General features: G+C 48.1%; 1 protein-coding gene across 1 annotated transcript in view; it reads left to right on the top strand.

The window, feature by feature from the left end:
• PARD6G (par-6 family cell polarity regulator gamma) overlaps positions 1–22,873 on the top strand; it is a 78,388-nt gene extending 55,515 nt beyond the window's left edge. The window contains exon 3 of the mRNA XM_006079564.4: positions 20,061–22,873. Coding sequence (XP_006079626.1) covers positions 20,061–20,881 — 821 coding nt within the window. The 3' untranslated portion in view covers positions 20,882–22,873. The remainder of the gene's footprint in view (positions 1–20,060) is intronic.
• The last annotated feature ends 2,297 nt before the right edge of the window (positions 22,874–25,170 follow it).

The raw sequence follows: 25,170 nt of genomic DNA, 5'->3' as shown, positions 1-25,170 counted from the left end.
AGTGACGGCGCACAGCTGGGCGCGCTGCTCTCGAGGGCCGCCCCGGACATGCTCAGTGATGCTGCACAGCTGAGCGCGCTGCTCTCGAGGGCCGCCCCGAACATGCTCAGTGACGCTGCACAGCTGGGCGCGCTGCTCTCGAGGGCCGCCCCGAACATGCTCAGTGACGCTGCACAGCTGGGCGCGCTGCTCTCGAGGGCCGCCCCGAACATGCTCAGTGACGCTGCACAGCTGGGCGCGCTGCTCTCGAGGGCCGCCCCGAACATGCTCAGTGACGCTGCACAGCTGGGCGCGCTGCTCTCGAGGGCCGCCCCGAACATGCTCAGTGACGCTGCACAGCTGGGCGCGCTGCTCTCGAGGGCCGCCCCGAACATGCTCAGTGACGCTGCACAGCTGGGCGCGCTGCTCTCGAGGGCCGCCCCGAACATGCTCAGTGACGCTGCACAGCTGGGCGCGCTGCTCTCGAGGGCCGCCCCGAACATGCTCAGTGACGCTGCACAGCTGGGCGCGCTGCTCTCGAGGGCCGCCCCGAACATGCTCAGTGACGCTGCACAGCTGGGCGCGCTGCTCTCGAGGGCCGCCCCGAACATGGCTCAGCCAGCAGTGAAAGCGTCTTCTTGAAGCAGGTGTTTCACTTGACTTTGAGCCTCTGCCACGTATATAACACGAGCTGGTCTTCGACTCTGCTCTGGATTCTTGGACTGAGGGTCCCTGTGAAGTTGTGTCTTCTGCAGAGTCTTCAGGGTGTATGGAGTAGAGGACCCGGGGAGGGCAGGCCTGAGTGTGTGCAGGGTCCTGCGTCTGCTTGCGGGTATTCATCCTCAGGGGCTGCTGGTGAGGCACCTGGGTGGCATCGGTGGCCTTTGCCGTGGGCTCACGAGACAGACATCTGCCTGTTGGCATCACGCAGTGCCCAGCGGCCTCTGCTGAAAAAGGGCTGCTGCCGTGTGTGTGCACTCAGCTGGCGGGTGCTGTGAGGCTCACAGTGCCTGGAGGGCGCAGAGCTGGGCCAGCTGAGGGCAGGGGCAAGGGCCTGTACCCCCTGCCCGGCCGCGCTCTGGCACATCTGTGCCCTCCTCTGCTGTCGGGCCCAGCTGTGGGAATTGCTGAAGGAGGTCTGCTCTAAGTATGGGCTTTTCTGCCAACAGTTATTTTCAGCTGTTTGAATTACAGTTGTCCCCTCTGGTACCCGCTGTAGCGTCCTGTAAGTACAGGCTGAGTCACAGCCCCCGGCAGGAAGGGTGGACACGTGGATGGCTCCACTCCTCCTGGTGGGGCCGGCGACCCCTGAGGCTTTAAGTGGCCGCTCGGAGGCAAGGGAGCCATGGAACACGGCCCTTTCTCTCTGATTCAGTCCTGATACTCTTCCCACACCCTCTGCTCTGCAGCTGAACCAGGAGCCCACCATGAGCTGGTGGCAACCCACCGGCTCCAACGTGGGTTGGAGAGCTGGCTTTTCAGAAGTGTCCAACCCCGTTCTGCCCCTGGCAGTCCCGTCCTACTCCTCAGACAGACTCCTGAGAGGCCCTGTGTTTTCCTTGGAAATTGAAGGTTCACGTTTCATTTCATCTGACCTCTTGCCTATTTCATAAAAACGACTAAATGTGAGAGAGCGGGAGATGGGGACAGCTCTTCCTGGGGTCGATGTCCATGAAGTGGAGGGCCTGAATCAGGCTTAGCCCCCAACCCAGTGTGCTGGGGCTGGTGAGACGAGACCCAGGGTCTTTCACGACTGTTAGTCTTGGGGTGTGGTGTCTGGGCCACGAGCCAGCACAGCAGCCCCAGCTGGAGGTGAGGGCGGAGGAGGTGAGGGCGGAGGGCAGGGCTGGCATCGGGGCCCCTGGTTCCAGGCTTCTGAAAGTGTGCCTCTTGGGAGAGACACCAGCTCCATCTCCTGATGCTTCGTGAAGCGATGGGTCCACAGAACGGCTGCTCACAGCCTGCTCCCCGGTTGCTGAGCTGGAGCTGTGGCTTAACCACACTGTAGGAGGGCACGGTGCTGAGTCTTCAGCTGAGCTTCTTGTCTGAGGTCAGCACCTCAGGCCCGGAGGCAGGAGGCTCCGGACAAGACCTGCCTGGGGACCCGGGGAGAGGGAGCAGGGCATTCATCAGGGCCCCACCGTTAGCCCTTCTGCAGTGACACTGAGGCCTGTGACCCATGGAAGGCAGGACACAGTCCTGGCAAGGAAGAACTGTTCTCCCGCGACGGCCAGGGGGCGGGAGGCATGTTGCTGCAGGTTGGGGCGTGCGCGCCTAGCTGAGAAAGATGACTTCACCTGCCCTGGCCTCGCATGTGTCTGAGGCAGCAGCCCCGAGACGCACCTGAGTGATTTCAGATCCCAGAGTAACCAAGTAAAAATGTTCCCCTCTAGTCAAAAATATGACTGCAGCCCTCCTGCCAGGCCCTCCCTGTGGGCTAGGCTGTGGGCACAAGGCCGGGAGGCTTGGCAAGAAGTCCTCCCACATGGGCCTGAGGCGGGAACGGCGAGTTCCGATTGGTGCTTTGTGATCTGTCCCCCTTTGTGGCTTCTGCAAATATGTAAGAAATCGGGCGGTTGGCTCTGTGTTTCCCTTGACTCGGCATGTTCTTTATTAACCATCTGCCCAGGCGGGTTGTCCTCCTCCCTCTTCTTCCCAAGAGGAGCAAATGGCCTGCAACCTTCAGGCTGTTTGGAGTTGACATGGCCCCCCAGGTGGGAGGGGGCTGGGGCCGAGGAAGGAGAGAGCGCGCCCTCCTGGCAGCCTCTGCAGCTTGGCTTGGGGGATGACATTCAAGGAAGCCATGCTGGATACCCCGAACTGTGTTCCCTGCCCCTTCTGTCTTAGATCAACGCCCTCTTGGAGCAGCAGAGCACTGGCCCCCAGCCCCTCCCATGTACCTGGTCTACACTGCAGGCCCTGGAGTCAGCAGCAGGAGTGTCCCCAGAGGACCCATCCTCCTCTATCTTCCAGGCTGATCCTCACCACAAACCCAACCTCTCCTCTCCTCCCAAAGCCCCTCCTTCAGAAAACCGCTTAGGATTTCCTGTTCTCTGACCAGAAAGACATCACGGTGTGTTGCTGGGGCTCATGGCCAGTTAGGGTCACTGGATTTAGAGATGCTGCCTGCAGCGACATCACAGAAGCGGGCCTGGGGCGGCTCACCACGCGTGTTGACCCAAAGCTCAGCAGCCTCACTTCCAGGAAGAGCCCACGGAGAGGCACGTAGAGTGGGGGCCTGTGGGGGGCCCCCACAGAGAGCAGTTGGGGGGTAACATGGGTACGGAGGCCTATCCCTGCAGTGTGCACTAGACATTGCAGAGTGACAAAGACCTGTCCCACACGGATGGCGCTGAAGATACAGTAAATGAAAAGAGCTGGCCGTGAACCGCGCACACGCAGCACAGACCCAACTCTGTCCCAGAGCCGCACGTCGAAGCCCTAACCCCAACCTGAGGGTCTTCAGGAGGCAATTAAGGTTAAATGAGGTCACGGGAGGGGACCTGTGTCCTTCTAGGAAGAAGAGAGCCACCAGGGTACGCCCTCCACTGTGAAGAGGCCTCACAGGAGTCCAGCACGCAGCACCAAGTGCAGCTGCAGCCCCAGGACTGAGAATAAACTGCCTGTGGCGCTTTGCACAGCAGCTCCACCTGGCAGCCAACACAGCTCCCCATTCCGCTCAAAACATCAAGTGTTACTCAGTGTATTTTCTGCATTTGTGTCTCTATGGTTAATCGTACATGTCAGCTTGACTGCCGTGAGTGACGCCCAGAGAGGCTGTGTCTGTGCTCATGTCTCCAGGAGAGATGGGCATCTGAACTGGGGACTGGCTGGGGCCAGTCTCCACCACCCCACCGGCCAGACGACCAAATGAGGGCAAAGGTGAACCAGGGGGTCCTCTCTTCTGGGGCTGGAGGGTCTGCCTTTCCTGCCCTCAGACAGGGGGATGCCCGGCCTCCATAAACACCACCATGAATCTCCTCTCCTGTCTGTGTCCACATGTGCTACCAGCTCCATGTCTCTGGAGAACCTCCCCACACAGATACATGTAAGGTGCACGAAACAGCCTGGGAAAGTTTGCACGAGACATTTACTAGGAAGGAGCAGGAATGTCGGGGCGTTTTCTTTCTGTTTTGTGTATTTAATCCACTTGATCCAATCTGTTTAGTGTTGGCTCCCGACAGGTGCCGAGCACTTTCTCTGTACATGGACTGAATGAACGAACCAGCAGGAGGGAGTGAGTCTTCCTGACGCTGTCTTCGCTCCTGCCACCTCCGGAGCAGTGTGCAGGCGAGCACCGGGGTCCTGTACCTAGTGGCGTCTGCATCTAGCCTCAGAGGGAGGTGCCCTGGGCCTCGGGAGCCCTGAGGACTGAGGAGAAGGGGTGGGACGCTCTTAGCCAACTCGGACTCCGGGAAAGGGTGATCCCAGCTGACATGGCCTCTCCAGGCCTCAGGAAAGTTACCCAAGTGGCTCCTGGCCCCCTGACCTGCCTGTGTCTGTGGGCCTGAGGCTGGGCCCTGAGCACCTGGAGTGGGTTGGAGAGGGTGGTTCAGACTTCCTGGCTCCATGCGCCTTTGCTTTCTTGCTCTGGAGCCCAGTGGAGGTCGAGGGTGGCTCAGAAGGAGCAAACCACTCCGTGGGCTACAGTGACCCAGCTGGGCCTCAGCCTGGCTTCTTCCATGTCCTGAAGCCATAAAGCTTCACTGGTCATTGACCTCAGAGGTCCCACCAGCAATCTAGACCCTGAATCTCGGTGGAGAATCTTGGGTGCTGCCCAGAACTGGCCACGCAGGACCTAGCACTGCTCACAGTGGGCTTTGACAGCATCTCAGCCGACTCTTTGGGGAGTGGATCAAACGTCTCGCAGAACTTGGGCATGGCTTCCTCTTGGCAGAGAAAAGTGTTTCAGAGTTGAGTTTATTTTCACTTTGAGGTTCTTTCAAGATTCATCTGTTTGAGGAAATTTTTAACAGAAAACACGGACGATGGTCTGAGTCTTGTCTTCCTGGTAAACTTGTTCAGCCTCCTGGCATGCGTCACCCTCACACGAGGCTGGGAAACTGGGAGGGAACGCCGTGCTTCACTTTTCAAATCAGGACTCAATGCATTGTGTGGTTTCATTGCTCATATTCTCATCATGCTGGTTCCAGCAACTTCTATTAACGCATGGTATTTTGTGTTGGGCCTCTTCTGCAGGGCAGACAGAAAAGAGCTCCTAAGACCAGATCCCCCACACACGGTGTTATTTATGTTTCTGTTTTTTAGAACCAGGGCCATAGCTACTTTTGTTTGCTGCTTTACTTAGAAATGCACAGGGACATGACCCTGGGTTAGGCGATGGCTTCCTAAATATAATACCAAAAGCACACCCAACAGAAGGAAAAATAGATAAACTGGAATTCATCAAAATGTAAAACTTCTGTGTATCAGGGGACACTATCAAGAAAATGAAAACCGACAGAATAGAATATTTTCAAGTCATATACCTTATATTTGTATCTAGAATAGAAAGAAAATCCTCACCAATGACAAAAAGGCAAAGTATCTGAACAGACATTTCTCCAGAGAAGATATTCAGATGCCAATAAGCACATGAAAAGATGAAGACAACGAGAAACAAATGTGGAGAAACTAGAGCCTTCACGCCCTGCCGACAGGAATATAAAATAGCATGGCCACCACGGAAAATAGTTCAGCGATTCCTCAAAAAGTTGAAATTCTGGTTACCATATGACCCAGCAATGTCACTCCTAGCTATCTACCCGAGAGAAATGAGCACGTGTGTCCACACAAGAACATTCACACAGCACAGTTCACAAAGGCCCAAAGTGGAGACAAGCCAAGTGTCCATCAAGGATGCATGAATTTAAAAAATGTGGTCCATCTGTACAGCGGAATATTATTCAGCTGTAGATAAGAAATTAACTTGAAAATATAAAGCTCACTGAAAGACGTCAGACACAGAAGGCCACATACTGTATGAGTCCACTTATATGAAGTGTCCAGACGACAGAGACAGACAGTAGACGAGCATTTGCTTGGGGCTGGAGGGAGGAGGTTGTCTTGAATGGTGTTTTTTTCTGGGGTAATGAAAATGCTCTGGAATTAGATAGTGGTGATGTTTCCATAACATTGTGAATTTACTAAACATCCCCAGGATTATAAATTTTTAAATTGGTTTACATGGTGAATTTTATGTTATGTGAATGTTATCTCAAGAAAGCACACAATACTGTTTAAGGCAAACGCTCAGGGAAGGAACACGGGCTGGTGAAACACACAGCTGGGCAGTGCCGCTTGGCGCTCCGTGCTGACACCTCTCCATGGACTGGGGCAGGTGTGGGGGCCTGCAAGCTCCTCTGTCTTAGAGATTTTGCAGGGGAGGAGGGTGGTGTGGAAATATCCTCCTGGGGTGGGGATACCCTCTAGCTGCGTCCATGCTCACCTGCTCAAGGGATTCACAGGGGAGCAGGCAGGCACGGCCTGAGACAGTTCTCATGGGAAGAAGATACAGCGACAGTGGTGACCGAGCAGTGGGTTATGGCTTTGGGGTCTTTCGAAGGAAAATTTAAACCCTATCCTGCTGATTCCTTCCTTGTGTCTCCTTGTCAGGGCCAGCAACACACGCTCCATGCCCTGGATTTGGGGTGGGGAGTGGCCTAAAGAATTCTATGTCAAAGTTACCGAAAACAGTACCCAGGGGGAAACTAGAACAGTTGACCCTCTGTATCCGCAGTCTCACGTCCACGGATTTGGTTGAACTGAGGACTGAAGAGGATGCGGATGCAGAACCCACAGACATGGAGGGCCAACGGCACTGGGCCATTTAAGAGGCCTGAGCCCTCAGACACCCAGGAATGACTTACTTTGTTTTGTTTTGTTTTTCGTCAAAAGAAAGCTTGTTGTCAAGTGCCCAGCCTTTCTGAAGCTCACATGAGAGGAGTTTACTTTGAAAGAACATGTTTTAAATTCAGGGAAGCCGGGCTGGAGGACTGGAGAGCTTGTTAGGGAGGGTTTCTCCCAACTGGTGCTCCAGCCTCCCCGCTGCAACCACCGCCGTACGAGTTGGAGGTGCTCCTTCCCACCTTCCCAGCTCTCGATGGGCACCTGTGGCCCACCTGTTTTCAGGTTTCTTTGGCTGTCTGCACACCTAGCTGACGGGTGTGTCTCAGCCCACCTGCCTGCGGCTGATGCTCACCTGAGCACCCCAGGGCAGCTTCCAGGCCCGTCACCTGCTTGGCAGATGTAGGACCCGAGGTGCTACTCTGCCGCGAGGTGGTTATAAGTGAGTACTGCTAATAATAAGGGACCAAAGATTCTTAGAGTTTATCAAAAAGGGTGGATCCACAGGTGTGATTATAAGGAAGCTTTGTCACTCAGTCAGTTTTTGGGGTTGGGGGAGGAGGCTGCTGGCCGTCCCACAACCCAACCTATGTGGGAGGCAGAGAGGCTAGGAAGCTGGTTAGTCCCTGGCCCCGACGTAGGTGGAGGCCACTGCCTGAGACCTGCTGACCACCATCTGCAGTTTGGTCAACCGAGAGCCAGCCTCGGGGTTGACAGAGCCTGTCCTGCTGAAGTTGCAGGGGGGTGGGCGGGGGCAGGGGGCAGGTAGGCAACTAGCATCTTTCGTGGAAAGAGGAGAGGGGAAAAAAAAAAAGAAAAGTCAAGCAACTGGGAGCAGAACACAAGCACACAAGACACCTCTGTGCTGGTCAAAACAGATGTTGTCACCTGAGAAGCACAAGCCCCAGAAGCCGACTCTAGTTCACGGACACAGTTCAGGGCCCCTCCCTGATCTGGACGTGGCGCTCACAGCCTCTGAGAAGGCCGCGCCCCGGGAGCCCTGTGAGCAGCCCTCAGCCCTGCTTCCTGTGCTCTCCTTCCAGGCTCCTGACACTGGTCTGCGGGGGTCTCTGCAGATGGCACAGACAGTGCACCTGCATCCCTTCGTCCCCAAGATGGCCCAGTGACCCAGGGCTACCAGGGCTTCCCTCCTGGGATGATTAGCAGAGATGCTTAGACATGTGCTGAGTGTCCACGGCAAGCCCCCCAGAGCCTGTGCACCCCCTGCTAGAACAGCTGTGTCTGCCGTCGGGAGGTGCCACACCCTAAAGCAGCCCCTTCCTCCCAGAGAGAACTGAAATGCAGGTTTACCTCTAGGAAGGGTCCTAGGACCACAGCTCCAAGAGGGGCCCTGACTGGCCTGAGCCCAACCCCAGCCCCACCCAAGATCTTGGTTCCGGAACCAGCTGAACCATTGCGGTGCAGGAAGGGACATATGGCCACAGACTGGCAGGTGCCAGGCTGGCTTTCGGCTCCCGAGCCATGCGTTCCTTGATCCTTAGAGCAGTTTACTGCTGGGAGGTCTTTAGGACTCACTGCCCTATGCCTGACTCTGCATTTATTTTGAGTCATTTCTTTAAAATCCTCTTTAAACTTCCTTTGATTCTGGAACCAGACCTGATAAAAGCACCATGATGCCAAACCGATGCCTGGCGCAGGATCAGTATGTGGCCCTCGGGTGCCCCTGGAGCCGTCCCACCATGCTTCCCCCACAGGGGCTCAGCAAGCCCGGGGGCTGCACTCTTGGGGGAGATGGGGGCTAACAGGACAGCTTCCTTTGAGGAAAACAGGGGGTGGGGTGGTGGGGGCCAAGACGGAGCATCTGGAAGTGGCATCTGAGTTCCTGCAGCCCAGCGAATCAGAGCTGGGAGTGGAGAGAGCTGAGTGCCTGGGGTTGGGGGTGGGGGGACCCTCCAGGGAGTTCTGATCGCTGCAGGAACTGAGTTTATCAGGGGCACTGAGGGAAAACAGTCTAAGGAGACAGGTCTTGAGGCTTCAGGACAAAGCTAGTGAGGAAAGAAAACTGCAGGAGTTTCAGATTCCTTTGCAATATGTGGCACATTTTGTTTTTCAGCTTATGTGGCAGACTTTTTAAATGTTGACGTTTCCAGTGTCTCTAAGAATAGACTCGTTCTGACTTGTGTTTGATCCAGCAGTGCAGCTCTTCCGGGAGGCTCCCATGTCTGCTTAATCATGGGCAGGGGAGCTGCTTGGCCTTAGCTACCCTGGACAAGCTCAGACTGGAGGCAGTATTTGCACGCAGCTGGGTGACGGTTAATTAAAGTCTCCGTGTGAGCTTCTCAACCCGTGGGGTACGCGTCACCGAAAGGTAGAAGGACGTTCTTGGGCCACTCACCCTCCCCACCGTTCCCCTCCGCGCTCTCATTTCTGTCTGGAATCCCTTTCATTTGTAGAATTCTTTTACGCAGAAGCCAGCAGTCTGCTTGCACCACTTGCTGTGCTGTGGGTCTGGGTGCTCCTCCGGTGACCATGCAGCAGTCACGGGGGCTCTCCTGTGATCCTGACAGCAACCACACTCATTCCTCAGCTCTTCCTTCTCTCCATGATGTTAACTCTGCTAGGAGGAAAGCAGACCGCCTCAGCTTGTGTCTGGAGAAACTGAGTCAGCAGCACAAGACGGAGGACAGTGGACCCGGCTTATTGGACGGCAGGCGGGGCGCCTGGAGAGGCCCTCTCCTCCCCGCAGGCCTAGCCTAATCGGCAGGAAAAGCTGAGGACACCCCTCTGAGCACCAGGGCAGGGGCTTTCTGTCAGGCGGGCAGAATGTGCCTTGGTTTCTACATTTGTCTGGAGCTTCCCAACTTGAGCAGTTACAAGAACGGAGGGGAGTGGGTGGGTGGAAGTGTGGCCTGTAGGCGTGAGGTGTCTGGGTGCTGAGGTCCAGCACGGCCTGGCAAGGCCACAGCCACCTGCCTCCCACACTTTATTTAAGGGCTTTTTATTGTCTCATTGATCTGTGTCTGTTTTGTGCCAGTACCATATGGTTTTGGTTAGTATAGCTTTATAATAGCCTGGACTCAGGGAGCGTGTTACCTTCAGCTCTGTTCTTCTCAAGATTGTTTTGGCTATTCAGGTTCTCTGTGTTTCCATACATATTTTTTAATTACTTGTTGTAGTTCTGTGGAAAGTCTCATGGGTATTTTGACAGGGATTGCATTACATCTGTAGATTGCCCTGAGCAGCACGGTTATTTTCACAGTATTATGATGACTCTTCAGTCGACAGCGTATGTTTCCTTCTATCTGTGTCATCATCAACTCCTTCCGTTAGTGTCTTCTAGTTTTCCAAGCACAGGTCGTTTACCTCCTGGGATTTATTCCTATGTAATTTATTCTCTTTTGATATGACTATAAATGAGACTGTTTGCTTAACTTCTCTTTCTGATAGTTCATTCTTAATATATAGAAATGAAACATTTTGAATATTAATTTTGTATGCTGCAACCTTATTGAATTAATTGATGAGGCCTAGTAGGTTTTTGGTGGCATCTTTAGGATTTTCTATGTATAGGAGCATGTTATCTTTAAATAGTGACAGTTTTATTTCTTTCCAATTTGGATTCCTCTTTTTGCTTTTTCTTGTCTGCTCTGCTTAGGACATCTAATACAATGTTGAATATAACTGGTGAAAGTTGGCAATCTTGTTTTCTTCCTCATCTTAGGGAAAGTGCTTTGAGCATTTCACTGTTGAGTATGATGTTAGGTGTGGGCTTATCCTATATGACCTTTCTTCAGTTCAGTTCAATCGCTCACTCATGTCCAACTCTTTGCAACCCCATGGACTGTAGCACGCCAGGCCCCCCTGTCCATCACCAACTCCCGGAGTTTACCCAAACTCATGTTCATCGAGTCAGTGATGCCATCCAACCATCTCATCCTCTGTTGTCCCCTTCTCCTGCCTTCAATCTTTCCTAGCATCAGCGTCTTTTCAAATGAGTCAGCTTTTTGCATCAGGTGGCCAAAGTATTGGAGTTTCAGCTTCAGCATCAGTCCTTCCAATGAACATTCAGGACTGATTTCCTTTAGGATGGACTGGTTGGATTTCCTTGCAGCTCAAGGGACTCTCAAGAGTCTTCTCCAACACCACAGTTCAAAACCATCAATTCTTTGGCACCAACTTTCTTTATAGTCCAACTCTCACATCCATACAAGACTACTGGAAAAACCATAGCCTTAACTAGACAGACCTTTGTTGGCAAAATAATGTCTCTGCTTTTTAATATGCTGTCTAGGTTGATCATACCTTTTCTTCCAAGGAGTAAGTGTCTTTATTTCATGGCTGCAGTCACCATTTGCAGTGATTTGGGAGCCCCAAAAAACAAAGTCTGCCACTGTTTCCACTGTTTCTCCATCTATTTGCCATGAAGTGACAGGACTGGATGCCATGATCTTTGTTTTCTGAATGTTGAGCTTTAAGGTAACTTTTCACTCTCCTCTTTCACTTTCATCAAGAGGCTCTTTAGTTCTTCTTCACTTTCTGCCATAAGGGTAGTGTCATCTGCATATATGAGGTTATTGATATTTCTCCCAGCAATCTTGATTCCAGCTTGCACTTCATCCAGCCCAGCATTTCTCATGATGTACTCTGCATAGAAGTTAAATAAGCACAGTGACAATATTCAGCCTTTACATACTCCTTTTCCTATTTGGAACCAGTCTGTTGTTCCATGTCCAGCTTGAACTGTTGCTTCCTGACCTGCATACAGGTTTCTCAAGGAGCAGGTCAGGTGGCCTGGTATTCCCATCTCTTTCAGAATTTTCCACAGTTTATTGTGATCCACACGGTCAAAGGCTTTGACATAGTCAATAAAGCACATATAGATGTTTTTCTGGAACTCTCTTGCTTTTTCAATGATCCACCAGGTGTTGGCAATTCGATCTCTGGTTCCTCTGCCTTTTCTAAAACCAGCTTGAACATCTGGAAGTTCACGATTCACATATTATTCAAGCCTGTCTTGGAGAATTTTGAGCATTACTTTGCTAGCATCTGAGATGAGTGCAAATGTGCGGTAGTTTGAGCACTCTTTGGCATTGCCTTTCTTAGAGATTGGAATGAAAACTGACCTTTTCCAGTCCTGTGGCCACTGCTGAGTTTTCCAACTTTGCTGGCATATTAAGTGCAGCACTTTCACAGCATCATCTTTCAGGATTTGAAACAGCTCAACTGGAATTCCATCACCTCCACTAGCTTTGTTCGTAGTGATGCTTCCTAAGGCCCACTTGACTTCACATTCCAGGATGTCTGGCTCTAGGTGAGTGATCACACCATCGTGATTATCTTGGTCATGAAGCTCTTTTTTGTACAGTTCTTCTGTGTATTCTTGCCACCTCTTCTTAATATCCTCTGCTTCTGTCCATACCATTTCTGTACTTTATTGAGCCCATCTTTGCATGAAATGTTCCCTTGGTATCTCTAATTTTCTTGAAGAGATCTCTAGTCTTTCCCATTCTATTGTTTTCCTCTATGTCTTTGCACTGATCACTGACGAAGGCTTTCTTATCTCTCCTTGCTCTTCTTTGGAACTCAGCATTCAAATGGATATATCTTTCCTTTGCTTGTCACTTCTCTTCTTTTCACAGCTATTTGTAAGGCCTCCTCAGACAGCCATTTTGCTTTTTTGCATTTCTCTTTCTTGAGGATGGTCTTGCTCCCTATCTCCTGTACAATGTCACGAATCTCTGTGCATAGTTCATCAGGCACTCTATCAGATCTAGTCCCTTAAATCTATTTTTCACTTTCACTGAATAATCATTAGAGATTTGATTTAGGTCATACCTGAATGGTCTAGTGGTATTCCCTAGTTTCTTCAATTTAAGTCCGAATTTGGCAATAAGGAGTTCATGATCTGAGCCACAGTCAGCTCCCAGTCTTGTTTTTGCTGACTCTATAGAGCTTCCCCATCTGTGGCTGCAAAGAATATAATCAATGTGATTTCAGTGTTGACCATCTGGTGATGTCCATGTGTAGAGTCTTCTCTGTGTTGTTGGAAGAGGGTGTTTGCTATGACCAGTACATTCTCTTGGCAAAACTCTGTTAGCCTTTGACCAGCTTTGTTTTGTACTCCAAGGCTAAATTTGCCTGTTACTCCAGGTGTTTCTTGACTTCCTACTTTTGCATTCCAGTCCCCTATAATGAAAAGGACATCTTTTTTGGGTGTTAATTCTAGAAGGTCTTGTAGGTCTTCATAGAACTGTTCAACTTCAACTTCTTCAGCATTACTGGTTGGGGCATGGACTTGGATTACCATGATATTGAATGATTTGTCTTGGAAACGAACAGAGATTATTCTGTCATTTTTGAGACTGCATCCAAGTACTGCATTTCGGACTCTCTTGTTGACTATGATGGTTCCTCCATCTCTTCTAAGGGATTCTTGCCCACAATAGTAGATATAATGGTCATCTGAGTTAAAATCACCCATTCCAGTCCATTTTAGTTTGCTGATTCCTAGAATTTTGACATTCATTCTTGCCATTCTCCTGTTTGGCCACTTCCAATTTGCCTTGATTCACGGACCTAACATTCCAGGTTCCTATGCAACTTCCATCACCAGTCACATCCACAGCCTTGTCTAACGCAGTGAAACTATGAGCCATGCCGTGTAAGGCCACCCAAGACAGACAGGTCATGATGGAGAGTTCTGACAGAATGCGATCCACTGGAGAAGGGAATGGCAAACCACTTCAGTATTCCTGCCTTCAGAACCCCATAAACAGTATGAAAAGGCAAAAAAGATAGGACAGTGAAAGATGAACTCTCCAGGTCGGTAGGTACCCAGTATGCTACTGGAGATCAGTGGAGAAATAACGCCAAAAGAATGAAAAGATGGAGCCAAAGCAAAAACAACACCCAGTTGTGGCTGTGACTGGTGATGAAAACAAGGTCCAACCTTTCTTATCTTTAGGTATGTTCCCTCTATGCCCACTGTGGAGAGTTTTTATCATAAATAGATGTTGAATTCTGTCAAAAGCTTTTTCTGGATCTATTGAGATGATCCTATGATTTTTATCCTTCAAATTTGTGAAAATGCTATATCACATTGACTGATCTTTGAGTGTGGAACCATACTTGCTTCCCTGGATTCATCCTGTGTAATCGTGGTGTATGATCTTTTTAATATATTGTTGGATTCAGTTTGCTAACATTTTGTTGAGAATATTTGTATCTATGCTCATCAGAGATATTGGCCTATAATTGTCTTTTTTGATAGCTTTTTCTTGATGAGTCTTGCTAAAAATTCATCAATTTTATTTATCTTTTCAGAGGACCAGCTCCTAGTTTCATCTGTTCTATTTTTTAAGTCTCTATTTCATTTATTTCTGCTGATCTTTATGATTTATTTCCTTCTACTAACTTTGGGTTTTGTTTGTTCTTTTTCTAGTTCCCTTGTGTGAAAGATTAGGTTGTCTGAGATGTTTCTTGTTTCCTTAGGTAGGCTTGTATTACTGTAAACTCTTCTTACGTTTGCTGTGTCCCATAGATTTTGGATCAGTGTGTTTTTATTTTCATTTGTCTCCAAATATTTTTTTATTTCATCTTACTCAAGATCCATTGGTTCTTTAGTAGTATATTGTTTAGCCTCTACATGCTTTTGTCTTTTGCAGTTTTTTTTTTTTTTCTTGTAGTTGGTTTTGTAGTCTCATAGCATAGTGGTTGGAAAAGATGCTTGACATGATTTCAATGTTTTAAAATTCACCAAGACTTATTTTATGGCCCAGCATGTGATCTATCCATGTGCACTTGAAAAGAATGCATATTCTGGTGCTTTTGGGTGGAATTCTATAAGTCCGTGTAATCTAATGTGTCATCTAAGACCAGTTTCCTTAATGATTTCTGTCTGATCTGTTTATGTTGTTGTTGTTTAGTTTCTCAGCTGTGTCTGACTCTTTGCAACCCCATAGACTGCAGCCTGCCAGGCTCCTCTGTCCATGGGACTTCCCAGGCAGGAATACTGGAGTGGGTTGCCATTTCCTTCTCCAGCAGGTCTTCCCAACCCAGGGACTGAACCCACATTTCCTGCACTGGCAGGCGGATTCTTTACCACTGAGGCACCAGGGAAGCCCTTGCTGGTGTTTGTGGGATGTTAAAGACCCTCACTATTACTGTGCTGCTGTTGGTTTCTCCCTTTGTGTCTGTTAACATTTGCTTTCTGTATTTAGGTGCTACTGTGTTGAGTATGTATATATCTACAACTATTATATAGTTTTACTTGGGTGATACCTTGATCATTACTTAATGTCGTTCTTTGTTACTTGTTACAGTCTGTCTTAACATCGATTTTGTCTAGTATTCTTATCTTGGCTTTATTTCCATTTCCGTTTGCATGGAATAAATTTTGCCTATCCCCTTTCGTGTGTTTTTAGATATGAAGTGAGTCTCCTGCAACATATACATGGCTCTTGTTTTTGTAGGCATTCAGCCATTCTGTATCTTTTGATTGGAGGATTTAGTCCATTTACATTGAAAGTAATTATTAATAGGTACATATTGTCATTTTAGTTAATTTTGAGTTGCTTTGTAGCTCTTTTTTTATCCTTTCTTTTTTTGTTCCCTTGTCTTTTGATAGTATCTTTAGTGTTATGTTTGGAAAACTTTTTCTTTTGTTTGTATTACAGGTTTTTGGTTTGTGGTTACCATGAGGGATGATAAGTTGTTGATCTCGCAATTCCAAACACATTTAAACAACTGCAGTTTTACTCCCCTCCCCCCACAATTACTGTTTGACATCACATTTTACATATTTTTTGTTTTTCTATCCTTTAACTACCTATTGCAGATACAGATGATGTACTACTTTTGTCTTTTAACTTTCCTACTACCATTGTATGTGGTAGGTTTACTATCTTTCCTATATATTTGGTTTTACTGGTGAGCTTTCTTCCTTTCATAGTTTTCATGTTTCGAGTTGTAGTTTTTTCTTGTTTGCTTTAAGAAGTCCTTTTAACATTTCTTGTAAGGCTGGTTTCATGGTGCTGAACTCTTTTAGCTTTTGCCTAGCTGTAAAACTTTTGATTTCCATCAGATCTGAATGAGAACCTTGCTAAGTAGAATATTCTTGGTTGTAGGTTTTTCCCTTTCATCACTTTAAATATATGGTGCCACTCCCTTCTGGCTTGCCGAGTTTCTGCTGAAAAACCCCTTGTGTGTTGCTTTTGTTTTTGCCTTTAATATTAATGCTGCCATTAATATTCTCTGCCATGAATATTCTCTTTATCTTAATTTCTGCCATTTTAATTACAAATTATCTTGGTGTGGTCCTCTTTGGATTGATCCTGCGTGGGCTTTCTACTTCCTGGACCTGGATGTCTGCTTCCTTTCCCAGGTTAGGGAAGTTTTCAGCTAGTATATCCTAAATGTATTTTCAGCCCCTTTTTCTATTTCTGGGACCCCTTTGATGCAAATCTTAGTACAGTTGATATTATCCTAGAGACCTCTTAAACTATCCTCATCTTATTTTTTTCTGTTCAGCTTGCACTACTCTGATTTCCACTGCTCTGTCTACCAGCTCGCTGATCCAGACCTGTATCATTTAATCTGCTGTTGATTCCTTCTAGCGTATTTTCATTTTAGTTATTATATGTCTCTGATCATTCTTTATATTTTCTTGCTCTTTGTTTAGAATTTCTAACTTTTCAATCTGCTCATCCATTCTTCTCCCAAGTTCTTTGATTACCTTGATGATCATTACCATAAGCTATTTACCAGGTAAATTGCTTATCTCTATTTCTCTTGGTTCTTATGGGTTTTTTTTTTTTTTTTTTTTTTTTTTGGAATCTGTTCCTCTATTGCCTCATTTTGCCTAATTTGCTGTTTTTATTTCTGTGTATCTCATATGTTGGTTACATTTCCTGATCTTAGAGAAGCAGCCTTTTTTAGGAGATGTCATGCTCCTCGCAGCACACACCTCTCTGGTCACCAGAGCTATATGCTGCATGAGGGCTTGTGGGCCCTTCTGTTGCAGCAGGATGACCCTATGGGCAGTCTGGTAGGTGCAGCTGGCCCTGTCTGCTGGTTTGCCAGGCTCTACTGTGGGTGGAGACCACTGGCCTCTGGGTGGCAGAGCCAGGTCACAGGGCAGCTGGCTGCAGAACCCTGCCTGCCTGCAGGTCTAGTGCTCACTGTTGGGTGGAGCCTCGTTCCAGGGTGGATGGCTGCAGAACCAGATTTCCTGGATCTAGTGTTGGCCTGTTGGTGGATAGGTTCTCCAGTATCCCAAAGCTGATACCGGCCTGCTGGTGAATGGGACTTTCTCCTTGGGCAGCTGGCTGAGGATTCTAAGGTATCTCAGAGCTGCTGTTGGCTTTAAGGTGAGTGATTCTGGGGACCGGGGGTCCAGGGGTTAGTTCTGGCTCACTGGTGGTTGAAGCCAGGTCCTGAGGCCTCTCACCGAAAGGCCATTGGGGTTTCATAGCAGGTTTCATCCCACTGTTGGGGGGTGGGGGGAGGGGTTGTTGACGGCTGGATCCTGAGATATCCTGAGACTGTGGCCAGCTTGCTGATTGCCTGAGAGCTGATAAGGCAAGCTGCAGTAATCCTATGGCCAGTGTCCACCCACTGGTGGGTGAAGCTGGGTCCTGGAGTCTCTGGTTGTGGTGTTCCTGGGGCTGGTGTCTCTCTGCTGGTGGCCAGGGCTCAGGGGGCTCTGAGGCTCATTGGTGAGCAAAGCTAGGTCCTGGAGTCTCTAGCTGCAGTGTTCCTAGGGGAACACTGGCTGTAGCTCCAGTGTGTGGTGCCAGGGCCTTCTGGTGGAGAAGGTGTTTGCAGGAGTAGCTGTGGACTCAGGGGGTCTTTAGGCAACCTGCATGCTGGTAGGTGGGGCTGTGTCCCTGCCCAGTTCCAGTGCTGGTGCCTTCAGACTTGGGCAGGGGATGGGCTGGGTCCTGAAGCTAATAAGCTAGAGGGAGAAGTCAAAGATGGCACTTTCCAGTGCTAGAGTCCATGTGACAGAATGAGTTCCCCTAAATGGCTGCCACCAGCACCTGTGTCCCTAGGGTGATCTGCAGTCGCCTTCTACCTACCCAGGAGACTCTCTGAGATCAACAGGTGGGTCTGCCCCAGCCTCCTTTCATATTACTGCTTCTGGGTTCTGGAGCATGTAAAATTACATTGTCTTAATTAAGTTTGATTATATTGTCATCTTGGGTCTCTTTGACTTCTTCTTAGAGTTCGTTGAGCATGGGCTTTTACATTTGCACATTTCATCACATTTGGGACTTTTTAGCCATTATTTCTTCAAATAGTCCCTCCACCCTTTTCTCTTCTCCTGCTGCTGCTGCTGCTAAGTCGCATCAGTCATGTCCGACTCTGTGCGACCCCATAAACGGCAGCCCACCAGGCTCCTCCATCCCTGGGATTCTCCAGGCAAGAACACTGGAGCGGGTTGCCATTTCCTTCTCCAATGCATGAAAGTGAAAAGTGAAAGTGAAGTCGCTCAGTTGTGTCTGACTCTTAGCGACCCCATGGACTATAGCCTACCAGGCTCCTCCGTCCATGGGATTCTCCAGGCAAAAGTACTGGAGTAGGTTGCCATTGCCTTCTCTGCTTCTCCTTCTGAGTGTTTCACAAACTACATGTCAGTTTGCTTAATGATGTCCTGGTGATTGCTTAGGCTCTGTTCACTTTTCTTTAACCTTTTGTTGTTTTTCCTCAGAAAGGATAATTTCTACTGTCCTGTCAAGTTCACTAATTCCTTCTTCTGCCTGCTCAAATCTGCCTTGGAATCCCCCATTCACTACTTTCCATTATTGTAATTTCATCTCCAGAATTTCAATTTAGTTTCCTTTTAGGTTTTCTGTCTCTCTCTTGATATTTCCATTTTGTTCACACATGGTTTTGTTGATTTGCTCTATATCTTTTTGTTTATTTTTAATCATGTCTTAGGCCATTGTTTTAAAGTCTTTGTCTAGTAAATCTGCCATCAGGTTGTTTCAGGGACCGTTTCTATTATGATTTTCCTTTGAGTTGGGGCATACTCTTGTTTCTTTGTAGGTTTTGTGATTGTCTGTTGTTGTTGAACAATGGGGATTCATAATGTGGTAGCTCTGGAAATTAGATTGTACCCCTTCCCCAGGATTTGCTATGGTTGCTTTTCTTATTTTTTTTTAATTGTTGTAGACTGTCTTTGTGCTGAGTATCAGCATTAAAGTGTGAACTTAAGGTCTTCTAAGGTCCTTTCTGAGCCTTTCCTTGAGCATGCACAGTCACTTTCTAACTTTCCCTATATATGCAGCTGTTTTCAATGTCCTGGACTTTAAGCTTTGGCTCCCAAAATGGGAAAAGGTGAAAAATGAAGGGAGAGAAAGGGTGCCAGTCCTCTTACTCTCTGGAATGTTCCTTCAGGTGGAAGGGGAGGGGCTTGCAACAACACAGGGAGGTGCAGCAAAAGCCACCCACCCGTCTACACCTTTGTGATGAGAAGGATCAATCAGTAGTCAGAGCAGATACCTGATGTTTGGAGGACAGGTCCCACAAACTGCTCCAGGATCAGTGCACAGCTGCCTGCCAGGGTGCTGGGGGTGGCCTAGGTAGCTGCTACTGCACTAAGAGTTGAAATTACCCAGAATTGACTGCAATTAGCATCCAGCTCTTCCCTTGGAAGTTGAGCCTTCAACAGACTCTCAAGTTCCAAATTAGTTACATCAGACAGACTCTGCCCCTGCCATTGCTGTCCAGGTGGGGGGCCATTCCTGGTGTCCCTGCTCCACTGTCACTGCAGAATCCAGTCAGGCACGTTTAAACCTTGCATCTATTGTTAATTGTCTTAACCTTTCAACCATTCTGTTGGTTGCCTGTAGAGCTGAATTTAGGGAGGTGATTGTGCTTGAACTTGGCATCCAACATTTGCCTGGTGAATATTGTTGGGCCAGTTTGGCCGATGGCAGGATTGCTGTGGGCTCATCAAAACCACTAGTGAAGCTAGTAGCCTGCATGTCATCCAAGAAGCCGAGACTCTCCCAAAAGCTGACGTGTGACAAAATGAATTGATGATTCAGCTCCAAGGCATGTGTGGGAGTTCTGTGTTTTAGTTAGTTCTTTACACCATTTGATTTGCTCACCGTCTCAGACTTCCTGGGATCACACATCAGAGAGGTGGTGGGAGGCGAGCTGCAGAAAGTCAGGACTTACCTGACGCTCTGAGTGTTCAGCACAGCCTGACTTGTGCTTCCCCGCTGCCCCCGATCTGTGCTCTCACTGTCCTCTCTGTGCTTTTCCAGAAGAGGCTGAGCACTGCAGCTTTGGGGCGGGCTCGCTGTCCAGGCGGCGGCGCCCACTGGCCCTGCGGGAAGATGGCCCCCGCCGGCGCACACACCTGCACATCGGCCTGCCGCACGACTTCCGCCCAGTGTCCTCCATCATCGACGTGGACATCCTCCCTGAGACGCACCGCCGCGTGAGGCTGTACCGGCACGGCTGCCAGAAGCCGCTGGGCTTCTACATTCGTGACGGCACGAGTGTGCGTGTGGCCCCGCAGGGGCTAGAGAAGGTGCCTGGCGTCTTCATCTCCCGCATGGTGCCTGGCGGCCTCGCCGAGAGCACCGGGCTTCTGGCCGTGGATGACGAGGTCCTGGAGGTGAACGGGATTGAGGTGGCCGGGAAGACACTGGACCAGGTCACGGACATGATGATCGCCAACAGCCACAACCTCATCGTGACGGTCAAGCCTGCCAACCAGAGGAACAACGTGGTGCGGGGCAGCCGTGCCTCAGGCAGCTCCGGCCGCTCCTCGGACAGCACGGCCAGCCGCCACAGCCTGCCCGCGGCCCATGTCCTGCAGAACTTGCCCCCGGACGAGATGGAGAGCGACGAGGAGGCTGACGTGGTCCTCGAGGGCGTGCTGGAGCCCCGGCTGGCCCCCAGGCCGCCTCCAGGCAGCCTCGCGCGCGTCAACGGTGCAGGCCTGGCGCCCAGCCTACACAGCCCCGGGCGGGAGGGCAGCGTCCAGAGGCTTCTCAGCTCCCTCCGCTCTGACCCCCGCCACAGCCTGGCCCTGCCCCCGGGAGGGGTGGAGGAGCATGGGCCAGCGGTCACCCTGTAGGGCCAGGAACCAGACAGCTCAGTTTACCAAGGAGAAACACTTCTAAAATTCTATTCCAATTTTAAAATAAGAAAAAATTGTATACTTCACTCCTCCTATTTGTTGTTTTTACTTATCCCTCCCTTTTCATCCATAACCCTATTCTTTCTTTCAATTCATGAATAGAAAAAAACTTTATAGAGTTTCTCCATAGAACATAAAATACACACACGTGCACAGTCTATACTGGCCCAGGTGCAGGGTCCAGCACCTTTGTGAAGTGGTAGAAATGACCTAAGTGCAGAAAATATTTCATTTTTAAATTTTAAAAACATACTTTTTTTAAAATGAAGCCTTTAAATTACTTTTGTATTGGGTTGGCAAAAAATCTCATTCGGGTTTTTCTGTAAGATGCTATGAGAAAGCCCAAAGAAACTTTTTGGCCAACCCAGTAAATAGTCGTCATGTTTTCACTGTGCTTCCTGCCGACTTGCACTGATCCTGCTGATGGGCCAGAAGGCTGTGAAGACAGAATGTGGCAAGAAGGCAGAGACCGGAATTTAAGAGCAAGTGCACCCAAACCTGTACTAAGCATGACTGCAGAGGATGAATTTCAGAATTTCACAGTTTGTAGTCCTGTCTCAAATAGCCAAGTGGGTGTTGAACTCCCACACCTCGCTGGGAAGAGAGAACCCATGTGAAGTGGTCATGGTGGTCGTGGCGGGGGACTCACCTTGTGGGCAACTTTGTGAGACCCTTGAAGGTGAATTTAACTTTGGAAGAGAGTGGAAGGTGCAGCTCACCATCTGTGATCAAAAGCCATTATCTACTCTGAGATAAACACCACTCTGTTCCTAGGACTGTGACTCTGAGGGTGGTTTTGACATGTTTCCATGAGGAATGGTGGCCAAGCCAGCCACATGTCACTCAGGCCTCTGAGAGGTCTCAGCCATTCAGATGTATGCGTTCTGCATCTTTCCTTTTAAATAACAAGGCACATGAAATGTAAAGATTTTTAACACAGAGTAAATTCATTGTCACTTCCCTTTGATATTCGATCAATATTTACATATTTAGTAATCTTAAAGGTTTATTCATGTTTCATCCAAATTTTATATGTATTTTTTGCTTGAACCCAGTGTTGAGGAGAAAATGTTACGCTTATCCTTTGAAAACTAAACTTTCACCCAAAAAAGTTTCCATGTAAATACAGGTAGATGTATTTTTGTAGGTTGACCTTTGGGAAACTACGCAGCTGCTTCTCCTGTGGTCTAGCACCCCCTGCTGGTCAGTGGCAGAACTGACTTTATGGATGTCAGTTTGAGAACAGATGTCAAACCGTGTATCACAATGTTTTTATTTCTCCTGAATTCATTAAGTGAAAAGAAAATTATTTTTCTCTTAGAAACTATTTATTGGACATAAATAGCTTTTACTGAGTAGCTGTGGTCTCCTGCACCTTTGTTTTTGTTATTTGTATGCCAGGATCACTGTTTGTTTTGGTCTTAAAATACAGGGAAGACCAAGGATGCTCCCCCTCTGAGGTCTAGGACCCCCAAGTTTATGGGCTCCAATGACCTGTATGAGCATTTGGGGGCCCCAGGAGTAGGAAGTATTTCTTTTACTATGACACGTGTCATAGAACCAAAACTCTAAGGCAAAGTTTCTATCACTAAGTTATTGCTGGTCACTGAATATCTTCTCAAAAAACAAGGTGTGTTACCAAGAAGGAAAGTTATATTTCTTACCGTATCTTAAGTTTTTAAACAAATGTGAATAATTTTTTTAAGGAAAAAAAAGGCTTATACTGAGATTTGTGTGCTATTGTTCATAATTTTAGGAGTTACAAATTGTCTTGAGCAGCTGCTTGAGTGTATTTTTCTACCCAAGTCTATATTTCTGCAATTTTCTTCTTAAAAAAAAGAAAAAGACAAAAAAAACTATGTTGTATACCCATGAAAGTCTTCTTGGTTTTTATATATCAAAGAATAAAAACTCTTTCTTTGCTTTTAATATTTTCCAGCTGGTTCTAAATATCGGAGAGCATGTGTGTTAACAATCAGCAGAGATAAACGTACCCTCAGGATGAAACGCCTCTAATGTTTACCAAGTGCCTCTCGTGTGCCAGGTTTGTTCCCTTGATGCTCACACATTCTTCACAGGCAAGCACCAGTAGCCCCACTTTACAGAGGGCAAAATGGGCTCAGACTGAAGTAGGCAGTAGGGCATTTCAAATGACAAACTGCACTCATATTTGACAGGAGGTGGTTGTGTCTTAGGTCCAGAACCTTCTTTGGAAGTCAATATGAAACAGCTTTTCTGAAAAACTAACCATGCAGCTTTTTGAAAATACACCCTGGTTTGAAAATTTTCCAATAACACTTATACATTCAGTACTGTCAATGATAAATACATCAAGATCCACTCATGCAGTAAATTACAAATGACAAGGTGATGGCAGCAAGTAGCAATTCCTGGAAGAAACAGCACATATGCTTTAGCAGCATGAGGCACTGCACGACACCCTCCCTGACACGCTGGGCTACAGACAGCCCTTCCCATTGGGAGGGACACGAGCAGTGCTTCTAGAGTGACCCCACAGCTGTGAGGGGCAGCTGGGGAGGCAGGGACTAAGGCTGGATCCATGCTCTGCGTTGACTCAGGGGTGGGGTCAGAGATGCAGGGGAACATACCTGGCTGACCAGCTGGGGAGTGCAGTGACACATGTTGCCAGCCCCAGAGCCTGCAACACCTCAGAAGAACCAGCCTTGCAGCCGACAAGGAGACCCTATCCACCAATCAGTGGTTATGTAGCGTCTCAGTTTTAGAGCAGCCAAAGACTGGCAGTGACGTCTTTTGGTGAGTCACAAAGATGTCTGGAAAATGCTGGTACTAAGATCCTAACTTAATATCAGGTAACCTTCAAAAAGTGTTTCCTGATGGGCAGAAATACTATTTGGTGATTAACTTTTTCTTCCAACACCACACCTATTCCTTTCTGCCTCTGACATCAACTTGCTATATATTTCTTATCCCAAAGACCTCCCAGGTCAACACACAAGTTCCTTTTCCATGTTTCCTCATTTATCTTATTTTCTTCAGGATCTTCATAAAAAGATAACTTTCAGGGATTGAGAACTTGCCTTACCAGACAGTTTCCTAAGGAATGGTCCCCCCTCCAGGAAGCAAGCACTGTTTTCCACATTCCCTTTCCCAGGGAGCTTTGTAAGGAAACATTTCTTGAGTTGAACCCTCTTGATCCCAAGCTAGTGTGCCGGGGGAAGAGCTCTCTCCACACAAGTGTTGCTTCTAGTGGATCCAGCAATTGCATCAAGCATGCCCACACGTGTTTCATGGCAAACCGAGGGTCTGTGTTACTGCTCCAGAACCAAATCACGGTCTTCATACAAGCCCACCCACATGAACTGAATATAAACTGAAGCAACTACCAGGGAAGCACTGCAAATACCACACAGAATGGAATACTACTACACACACACACAATGGGATATTACTACACACACACACACACACACAATGGAATATTACCATACATACACACAATGGGATATTACTACACATACACACAATGGGATATTACTATACATACACACAATGGGATATTACTACACATACACACAATGGGATATTACTATACATACACACAATGGGGTATTACTACACACACACACACACACACACAATGGACTAGTACTACACATACACACAATGGGATATTACTACACATACACACAATGGGATATCACTACGCACACACATAATGGGATATCACTATGCACACACATAATGGGATATTACTACGCACACACACAATGGGATATTACTATGCACACACACAATGGGATATTACTATGCACACACACAATGGGATATCACTATGCACACACACAATGGGATATTACTATGCACACACACAATGGGATATTACTATGCACACACACAATGGGATATTACTATGCACACACACAATGGGATATTACTACACACACAATGGAATATTACTACACACACACATAATGGGATATCACTACACATATACACAATGGGATATCACTACGCACACACATAATACGATATTACTATGCACACACACAATGGGATATTACTATGCACACACATAATGGAATATTACTACACACACAATGGAATATTACTACACACATACAATGGAATATTACTGTACACACACACACAATGGGATATTACTACACACACACACAATGGAATATTACTCAGTCATAAGAAAAAAAGGAGTCACTGCCATTTGCAGCAATGCGGGAGGACCTAGA

Source organism: Bubalus bubalis, chromosome 22 (assembly GCF_019923935.1).
Source record: "Bubalus bubalis isolate 160015118507 breed Murrah chromosome 22, NDDB_SH_1, whole genome shotgun sequence".
Taxonomy (NCBI): Eukaryota; Metazoa; Chordata; class Mammalia; order Artiodactyla; family Bovidae; genus Bubalus; species Bubalus bubalis.
Note: the sequence above shows the minus strand (reverse complement) of the source record. Positions and strands in the feature narration are given on the sequence as shown.